The sequence below is a fragment of the Antrostomus carolinensis genome, unplaced genomic scaffold, assembly GCF_000700745.2.
Source record: "Antrostomus carolinensis isolate BGI_N321 unplaced genomic scaffold, ASM70074v2 scaffold4293, whole genome shotgun sequence".
NCBI classification, from domain to species: domain Eukaryota; kingdom Metazoa; phylum Chordata; class Aves; order Caprimulgiformes; family Caprimulgidae; genus Antrostomus; species Antrostomus carolinensis.
The window spans coordinates 91,157-101,733 of record NW_010304288.1 but is presented as its reverse complement, the minus strand read 5'-3'; the positions used below and the strand labels follow the sequence as shown (position 1 = coordinate 101,733).

Genomic DNA, 10,577 nt, shown 5'->3' with positions numbered 1-10,577 from the left:
ACCCTAACGCTGCCCGCGTTATTCCCGCCGCCCTGCCCCGTGCCTCCCGCGCAACAGAGCGGAGAGCGGCAGCCCGCAGAGGTCTGCTCGGAGCCGAGCGCTGAGCTAGAGACCCTGTCCCTCTCCCAGCCGCGCAGGCACAGGCAGAGCCCTGGGTGAGTAGTCTGGGAGCAGCCTTACTCCTCCAGGCAGGCCAGAACCATTCCGGCCCCCTTCTGCACATCCCTTTCTTCTGTTCTCAGTTGTGTGCCTGGAAGGTGCAGGAGATCTCTGTCCTCTGGTAGGTTAGTCAGGCTGGGATCCTTGCTTGGGGAGGGATTTTTGAAAGCCTTGATTATCTGCACCTTAAAACAATGTTCTACTAAGTTGTCTGTCTCTACTTGAAAGTATTCTTCTACTTCCCTTATATACAAGCTTATATCCTATTTTTCCCCTCACATTTCTTTTTCTTCTTCCTTCTTTACAACTTTTCCTGCCTTACAGAGTTGCCTCCTTCACTTTCACCTGCAAATTTATGTAGGTAATGAGTAGTCAGTGATAAGCTGAGGGACTTAGTCATTGAAGGTTATATTAACAAGTGACTTAAAACATCTGTATGTTTTTCTTTTGTTCTCCCCTAGGCTGAACAGTCATGACAGCTGAAAAGACTATTCCTATAATTAATGGCAAGCCAGAAGATGCTTTGGACCCGGAAGCCTCAAGTACCAACCTCATCCACAGCAATGATAAGAAAGTTCATGAAAGAGGTCACTGGAACAATAAGGTTGAATTTGTGCTTTCTGTGGCAGGGGAGATTATTGGGTTGGGAAATGTATGGAGATTCCCATATCTTTGCTACAAGAATGGAGGAGGTAAGATAGCACCATATGTTGATTTACAGCTCACCATAAACGTGGTAAATAAAGAGTTAAGAATGCTTTACAGTGATTTCTTGCCCTAGTTAAGAGATAGGTATTCAGGATTTTAGAGCATGCATGGATAAGGAAGTGTTAAGCATCTGATAAATAAGAAAAATCATTGTGTTTCTCTTTCCTTCTCCTCTTCAAATATTGTGTGGCTTATTTTCACAAGTTTCTTTTGTGTTAGTAAAAGAAATGAACATATTTTTTTCCTGTAAGATCTTTATTGCTGGAGACACCAGTGTTGTAGTACGGTGAGTTTTCTTCTGCATGTGAATACAGACCCAGGCATACTTAAATGAGTTTGACATAGAAAGTAATGTAGCAGTTTATTTTTCACAACAGTGTACTTTGCAGAGGATGAATATTGGTTTTGATAATGCTACAAAGATTACTTTTTTTTCTTCTTTCTTTAACTCAACCGTACTTATTTTTCTCGTTACTTCCCAAATCACTACAGTAGGGTAGCGGAAGATGTAAAAGCTGCCTGTTACTCAAAGAAGAGAGCAAACCCTCTAAAGTTTAGAATAAGAATGTTATTTGAGAGAGAAAAGAACAGACTTAAATTCTGAAAGTGGCATTTATGTTTATAGTTAAGTATAAACTGTGTAAGATGTGGCAGTTAAGAATAACCACATCAGCTGTGACTTGCAAAGCAATGAGGAAAGAAAAGTAAATTAAAAATTTAGTTTAGAATTCCGTGGACTGGATTCAACACTCTTCCCACTGAAGGCCTGAATCATTTTTAGTGTGAGCATATAGGCTGGGAGAGAAATACTATGTCTAGTGGCTGATAGGCAAAGGTCTGTTCTTTAACAGGTTTGTTTGCTAACAGTGCTGTGCCACATTCCTTTCCCTTGTCCCTCCAAACCTAGGCAAGGTTTGTCTGAACTCAGGGATGGTTTTGTCCCGTTTTGTCTGCAGTTTCTGTAAGGCTGATAGTTCTGTGGAAGATGTGTTTATGGTTTGCAGCTCCTTTCTTTAGGTATCTGTATGTTGGCAAACCTATGATAGTAAGAATTCACCTGTTTTCAGAATGATGCTACCAAGTACTGCTCATGGTACATGAATACTAATATGCTGGATATGATATGCAGAACAGTTTCTTGTTGATTGTCAGAGTTTTCCCAGAGAAATTTTGGCGGAGGAAAAGATAGAAATATTTTTTTGGTGTGTAACAAAGATTTCCTTGTTCACATAGTAATCTTTGTATGCTAGCTTGTCAAAATGTGATGCTATCATTTTTAAGGGTATAACATTAGGTAGAAAAAAATCTAATAATGTTTTTGGGTGATTTGGTGAAAAAGCAATTACTTAAATATGATACTTAATTCTATTCTTAGAGAATACAGAGGTGATTAATGTGTATGGTTTAACTGGTCATGTCCTGGCACCACGGGAAATTTGCCATTGACTTCCATTTTATTCATTGAGGACTTGGTCTGTGACCTCTGGCTACCATCTCTTTGTAACTCTCTGGAATACCCTGCTGGAATCAGACCAGAGTTGCATGTTTGATGCATCACATGTAAAAACTACGTAGTGTGTGGCAAGTGAGGACAATAGTAAGATACATGAGCTAGCTATGAAATAACTTGCTAGATACAGAATGAATTCAGAAGCAGTAGTATGGAACTTCTGAAGTCTGGCCTTTCTTTGATACTTTGAGTCATAACAGGTAGCGTAGGCATAAGCTTTCATACTTTTAATTTGAGATATTTAGTGGGGTTTTTAGGAAAATTAATTTATTTTCATGCTTAGAATTAGATATGTCTTGGAAATTGATCTGTTTGCAAGCTGGGAAACCTGATGTCCTCTGGTTACATGATGTATACCTGTTGTAGAACAGTGTTGTAAAAATAGAGTCAAAGATAACACTTTCAGTTTCAACAAGTTGCCGTGTTAAACTCTCTATGATTGTGCATATGGGTGGGCCAAACTGGATTTGATACTGGCCAGCAGGTCACCTGGTTGAAAAGGATTTTGTTCTAACCATTTGCTTAGTGAATCATACAGAGAAACCACGTTTTGGGTGCAAGGATTCCATTCTGTGTGGAGTCCACGTGTATTGCTTGAGATGCAGCTGCAATTCAACTCCAGGCAGATTGCCTGGTTGAAGGAAGAGACTACTCACGATGAGATCTAGATCTCTCTTGTTGAGCTGGGTCTGAAGAAAGAAACTGCAAGTCAAAGCAGCTGTATTTAGTTGTCTCAACTTCCTAATCAAAGTGATTAAGGCATAACAATTGTTGCAGGGTGTGTGTGTGTGTTGTGGGGTTTGGTTTTTGTGGGGTTTTGTTGTGTTTTTTTAAGATCATGAATGCCTAGTAGTTGTAGACATTTTCCTGGCTATATTCAGAAACATTTTATTCATAGTTAATATTCTGACAGAGATTTAGTATTAGAGAGGTAGCTATTAAGGTGCTCTTTATTAATGATCAAATTGATCTGCAGGACTCCTGTTGAAGGGGAAATGCTGCTATTGCCAGTGCTCTTGAGAACTGATCAATGTGTACGGGATGATGGACAGCACTGTAAAAGACATCTTTCTAGGAAAAATGCATCCACCACAACTTTTGTGTGTTTAGCATATCTTGTGTTGATTTGAAACGGAATGAATGGTGGGATGCTTATGTCATTTAAAGGGAGCTTTAAATGAAGGTAATCAGTGTTGTGGGGTTATTTGTTTGGGAGGAAGTAGGTGAGACCTGAATACAGCACATCATGTATGTTGTACTAACCTTTCTTGTCATAACTTAATTTGACAGTTAACTCTTTGTAATTTTCCTGCAACTTCAGATGAATTATTCTGTGCAGGACTTCACTGTGCTAGTCTGTCTAGTTAAACCAGTAAAACTTTCTTGGTGTAAGTAAAAATGACAGAATCAGTTCTATTGTGCTTTGTGCTCACTATTTATTTCCTTCTTGCCTTGTTTCAGTCTAAACCAATATATTTGCCTGCTTTCCACCTCATGTGTTGACTCATCAGAAAGTCTGAGTACTTGGGGAATGAGGAAAAGAATTCTTTATGCCTTGTATGCCAACAGGTTCTCTACATAGTCAAAAGGCTTTCTTTTATTTCTTATTATTTAGGTTCAGTTCTAAATGGAATACCTAGAATCTAGTGATATTATGCCTAATATATGTATCTTCTCTCATTTCTTTGCTTCTGCATACTTTACAGTCATATTCTTTAAGTGCCACACCTAATAATACCATAAATCCTTAAATAATACAATGCTTCTACTACGTGTTAATTGATAAGAGAAGAATTTTTGGTTTTGTTGTATATAATGCTTCAGCACTGAATTGTACTGTTCATTTTTTATGCTGGAGTTTATTGTCAGCATCTAACAATGTTGATGCTTTGTTATTTTCCTAAAATTTCACATTAATATTTCTAGCTGATAAGGCCAAGCCCTGCTTTCCTGTTCTTGCAAGTAGTTCTGAAGTTAATTTCATCATTCCCTTTTCATAGTTCTTATCATCAGACTTATCTGATAACATACAAAAGACTTTTTGGATTTAATTTCCATAACACTTCTTTGTACCTGCTTTCCTGAGAAAGGCAAGGAAGAGAAGATAGTGTAGACTGAGTTGGTGGTGATCAGAGCAGAACTGTGTGGCTGAGCAAGACTGTGGTCTTTTCTGTGATTGGGAGACACGTGATCAGAATTTAGTCTGTTCTGAGGAACTCTGGTCTTTTTTAGTCCGTGACATTGGCTTACAGGTTAACTTTTGATATTTGGGGCCAGGAGTAAAAACTTCCTGCCCTTTCAGCATGACGTCTGAGAGGTGGCTAGTAAGTGGTCCTTCCTTTATTAAGAAAATTAATTTATCACTAAACTGTCAAAGAACTGTATTCATTATAACCAAAACCCCCTCAATGTTTGTTTGTAGGTGCTTTTCTCATCCCATACGTGGTTTTTTTTATTTGCTGTGGAATACCAGTATTTTTCTTGGAGACAGCCTTGGGACAGTTTACTAGTGAAGGAGGCATTACATGCTGGAGGAAAGTTTGCCCTCTATTTGAAGGTAACAAACAGTTCTGTGTTCTACGGCAAAAGAATGCATTAAATCTGAAATAAAATCAATTGTATCAATATTGAAATTATCTTATACTTAAAAGAGTAAGCATTTGGTTTTTAATTACCTGAAAAAGAAAAGCTTTCTATTGTGTCTCACTTTTTTTTTTTCTCCAGGCATTGGATATGCTACCCAAGTTATAGAGGCACATCTAAATGTATATTACATCATCATTTTAGCATGGGCTATCTTCTATTTGTTTAACTGCTTTACTACAGAGCTTCCTTGGGCTACCTGTGGGCATGAATGGAATACAGGTACGACCTCAGTAGAGATTATTGCTATACAAATACCTCCATATAGTTGATTGATATATTAAAATGTCAGGAACAAAACTATTCTGGTAGAAAGTCTGTGGAAATGGGCCAATCACATCACACTACACCATGATAAGAGTGAAGACTTATTCATACCTTTTTGTCTTAGGTCATGGTATGAGTATTTGTTCCTGCAGAATATAATGTCAGATAGCGAAAGAAGGCTTTGGATTCTGTAAGATATTCTGACTAAATCCCAAGACTCTCATTTGCAGTCATATCTAATCTCCCTGAATATAGTGAATTCTGCTGAAGAGCTGATGACAGGTTACAGTCTTGCTTTTTCACTCCGATAAAATCGGGATGAGTTTAAATGGAGATGAAAATATTAAATGTGTAACTTTGGATTCGCTCTTTTTAATGCCAGATGTTGAGGGATAATGTTCATCAAGCTACTTCTGAAAATTTAGTCACATAAATAATCCTTACTGCATGCAAAGTAGCCTCTTCCATGAAAGGTGAGGTGTGTGTTTGTAAGGGTTTGCAGTGTAGGGCTCTGCATCAGTCCTTTCATTGATATTTTTATCTCTAATCCTCTACTTTTTGCTTTTGAAGATCACAAAGATCTATGGGCAGGGATACATACCAATGCTCTTATTTCCATGTTCCTGAAGTTTTTGCATTTATTCCTTATATTACTGTCTGATTTCAAATTGTGTGCCAATTATACTGTCTTTCATGGTTTTTATTAATTGGTTATCATGATGTTCTTTGAGCACACCTAAAGCTATCTGAAAGCTTGCAGTTTAGGTTACGTTAAGGAACCAGTCTTGGACCCAGTAGATGTGGAAGGCTTCAGTATCAATTTTGACAACCCTGCAAAGGTGCTTAGCCAATGCAAGTAGCTGTTCAAATGCTAAGTGTCAACTCAACAATACTGAGCTGCCTTGATCTCCTTTCTCTGCATTATCACTGATGATGATGATGATAATAATAATAATAATAAGCCAGAATGACTTTTCACTTGCTGGATTAAGGCAAAGTAGAAGCTTGTCGCTGGCAGTGTTTTGTAAGTCAATTGTTGCCATTGAACCAGCAGTTGGAGTAGGAGTATGTTGTAATTCCCAATTAATTGCCTCAGTTTCTCAAAGCTTCTTTCTTCTGCCTCAGATGTTCTATTGTCCCTTGCCATTGCAATTGTGCCTTTGGAAGGTGTTACAGGAGAATGTTGCATGGATAGTTTTCTGAGATAAGCCTGTGATTTGGTGATTAAAATACGGTGTGGCATTTTAGTGTATCCAGAAATCATTTAACCACATAGAGAAAAATTATTATAGAACGGTGGCTTTACAAGATACATAAGCTAGAAGATGCACAAGAAGAAATGTACTTACGTGTCAATATAGCAAACTCTTTTTTGTTCTTTTACAGAAAACTGTGTGGAATTTCAAAAACTTAATATGAGCAACTGCAGTCAACTCTCTTTACAAAATGCCACTTCTCCAGTGATGGAATTCTGGGAGTAAGTGCACGTAAACTTTATGTTTGATCAGACTATTCATTGTCTTCCAATATATTGATCATTTACACATTATTAGATACCTTATAACCCTATAGAACTTAGTGATGTGAGTTCAGCTGGAAGTTTTCTTGTACAGTGAAAGAGGGTCAGGATGAGAGTTTTAACTCTTTTTTTTTTTAGAGGATACAAGGAAAGGAATTCCATATCCTGAAAGAACATAGAACAAAGTGTGCAACTTGCTTGGGAGCTTGGCTCCTGCTGCTGGAGGAAAGAGCCTCAAACCCATACTAATGAGGAAGCAGAGGTGAAAGAAAGAGGATGATTTTAAATATTTCCTTGTTTTTTTTCCAAGATGCTTCTTCTCTTAAGAGTTTGAGAGTTGCATTTTGTCCTTGTTTGAGCTAATACTTCGGCTTTGTATCTCATTATTTTTTAAAGGACTATGTAAATGTTAGTTATTCAGCTATAATAATAGGAGAGTGTAACTCTCTTCTGTCTCCTTGATTCTGATTTCTAGTTAAAGTGATAGAAGAGAATTATCTCTTTTCAAAATATGGTCTGCTTTTGTGAGGATACATTATTTTTTTTACTATAAATGTTTAATTAATGTATGTGTAGTTGCATATTTGTTTCTTGCAGGCACGGTGTTTAAGACAGTCGTAGAAGTGGAATGTTACTTCTAATAGTCATCTCACAATTCAAAGTGTGTTACGAAATTCTGGGTTACTAAAATTTCTTGAGGACCCATTTTAATCTCCCTGATTTTATTATTAAGATAGAACCTAGTTGTGAGGTTCTGTGTTCAGAGCTCTGTTTTATGTTAAGGACAGCAATAGCTACACTTTGAAAGGACCATAAATTAAGACTGTCCTTGAAAGGAGAACTCTACATTGACATTATTTTCTTGAATGTTAGCTTATGCTACATAAGTTACCTTAGCGTTCATGGGTGGTAGTTATTGCTTCAATATATAATACTGTTTTATTTAGAAATAAAAACCCCCTAAACCAAAATAAATCTGAGCAAGACATGGAAATGCATACACTCCCTGGTTAAAATTGTCTTTATTTTTTTTTCTGGTAATATTTTCAGTAATCTGAACACCTAACACATTAAATAAAAATATACCTACTTTTCCCACTTCCCAGCTAATGTTTCAGAATAAGCAAGAGTTTATTAGGTGGTATCTCTGATTGCTCTGAGTTAATCATTTTAACAAAAATATCTTATGATTCTTTGGGATAACTAGAACTCACATTTCATATAGTTAGAATAAATGAACGAAGTATTTTCTTCAGTACAAGCCTTATTTACCCACTGTATTTATTTGCTTATTCAACAATATTCAGGACTCGGCACTTGATGGTAACTCCAGTTATCCAGAGAACTAGGTAGTGTTCAGTTGAATTATACAGAGGGCACAGGCTACGTTTTCTGTCCCCATGTTTCTAGGGTTTTGGGTTTTTTTTGTGAGTGGTCATCTTTGGATTGCCTAAGTTCCCATGTCAGTGTTATTTTGACACACATAGAGATATATTTCAAGCCTGTCCCCTTCTCAGAATTCTCTAAAAATGAAGGTAAACAAGGTTCTATAGCCAAACTTGGATTCAAGTTACAGTGGGTTTTAAATCCTTCAATTTTTGGACCTATTTGCCTACCTGATTTTGTCCGAGTTAGGAATGAATTATGAAACTAGAAGGGATAATCAGATTTAGCCTTTTCTCTAACATGTTTTACAATCCTGTGTATACAAAGTTGAAAATGCACACTCCAAAACTTTTTAAATCACAAAAAATAAAAAGGAAAGTAAATTAAATAATCAGTTATTTATTTTAAACATATTTGGTATGTTGTGGACAAACTGTTTGTAATACTAACAGTTTACTGGCCAATAGCTTAAGATGCTAAACTCACCTACTTTCTCTGTCCAAGCAAAACTGAAGTTGCTTTTCACCCTTGGAAAATGAGTGTATTTTGAGGAAGGTATTTGCCTTGTTAAAATTTAAGTGAGTACAATGTTGTACGGCTTCAAAATTTAGCATAGACATGACAGACTAGTTTATAAGTGGAAGAATTAACTTTATTAAACATGAGGCCTGATATTTGAATAAAAATGACTAATCGGAATGAACAGAAGATTATAATTAAGTTCTATGTCTTAAATAAAACAGCCATAAATGCACAATAGAGGTCTCTGTGTAGATGCGCAGTGCAGATCACAGAGTGGTTAATACGCAGTAAATATATTACTAGACTAGTTAATGTGTCTGGATCTTGTTCACATGATGTTGCTTTACTCCTTTATAAATTCTGGTGTCAAGAACCATACAGTTATTGAAAGATTCTTTTTGCAAGAACTAGTAAAGGGAAAGTTGATGGGGTAGACTGTACTGAGCAGATGCTCATTGCTATTTTCAGAACTCAAGTGGATAGTGTGTGAGAATCTTCATTACTGCAATAACCAGTCACAGGACTGAATTCATTTGCATAACGACCAAGTTCCTTACAATTAATTTGATGCTTGTGAAGGGAAGGGGGTTGCTCTAGTTTTCTTCTGAATAACCACACCATTAAAAACCTTTACACTTTGCTCTCTGCAATGTCAAGTCGCAATTGAAACTTCTCTAAGTCATTCATGGCCACAATTTATTGTGTAAAGGGTCAACTGGGGGAAAAATAGTTTGGGTTTTGTGGGGGTTTTGGTGTGTTTCTTTCCCCCCCCCAGTCTGTTGCTATGTATTCTTGTTACAATCTGTGCATTAGATTGGTAATTATTGTGAATACTGACTGTATTTGCTTACTGTATGTGATTTCATTTCATGTAGAACTGAATCCTGCATTTGTAAACTGTCAGGCTGATGTTACATTTTTCCTTTGATAATCATATCACATTATCACCATCTTCTAGAGTATTCACAATATCTTCAGGGTTTTTTTCATTTAAAAAGAAAGTCCAACAACAAAAATGCTTGGGCAAGACTCAGTATTTACACAGGGACATGTCTCAGCAGTGCTATCTGTTTCTTTCAGTCTACGAGTTAGTAATGGTGAGGGATATACAGGTTGCTGTGTATCACACAGCAGACTAGAGTGGCATTATGGACATGCCAGCAGAGGTTAGTAGCAGGGCCAGAAGTTGGATTAGGTTTTGTGTGTATGCACTCACACAAATGAATATGCCAGGCTCAAAAGGATGTCTTTACTTCTGGCTTTGAAAAGGAGTATTTTTCTTTGTTTCTCTCCGCCACCCCAGTTAACTAGTACTACTGAGTCTTTTCCATCATCTACACTAGAAGGCTCAGCCCTTATTTGTTTGTGACTGGAAGCAAATCAAAATTGTTAGTTTGAGGATAGCAAATAAAGACTTCAGTATCTCTGCTGAAATATTTCTAGCTTTTGTTGCTTCTGTGGCCTTGGCTACTCCTAAAACTGTTGCTGAAATCAAACAGCAACTCACCCATGATGACTGAGAGGGTACTTTGTGGTACAATGAAGCTTTTCTGGCATGCAGACTAGTAGTTACCCTTCCTCAGGTCTGTACAGGGGTTACTGTTTCTTTGCTTCCCTAGCAGGTATAGACTCATTTCCTCTGATAATTCAGTATTCTCTACCAGCTTTGATGGCTGAGTCACATAGGGGGTGAAGAATTGTTTATTGTAATGGGGAAAAAAAAAGGCAAAGACTTAAGAGATTAAAGTACTGCAGTAGGTCCTGGATGCTATTTTCCTTTTGGTACACTCATAAGAATCTCATTATACATGCAAAGACCTCAAAACTTAAAATAGTTTGAGAACCTGTAATTGATGACTGCTT

At 37.1% G+C, this 10,577-nt stretch overlaps 1 protein-coding gene across 1 annotated transcript in view; it reads left to right on the top strand.

Annotated features, from left to right (window-relative positions):
• The first annotated feature begins 2 nt into the window (after positions 1–2).
• The window catches only part of LOC104522157 (sodium- and chloride-dependent GABA transporter 3), a 98,230-nt gene continuing 87,655 nt past the window's right edge, over positions 3–10,577 (top strand). Inside the window, exons 1-5 of the mRNA XM_010164378.2 lie at positions 3–155; positions 621–851; positions 4,800–4,934; positions 5,102–5,242; positions 6,674–6,764. Coding sequence (XP_010162680.1) covers positions 632–851; positions 4,800–4,934; positions 5,102–5,242; positions 6,674–6,764 — 587 coding nt within the window. The 5' untranslated portion in view covers positions 3–155; positions 621–631. The remainder of the gene's footprint in view (positions 156–620; positions 852–4,799; positions 4,935–5,101; positions 5,243–6,673; positions 6,765–10,577) is intronic.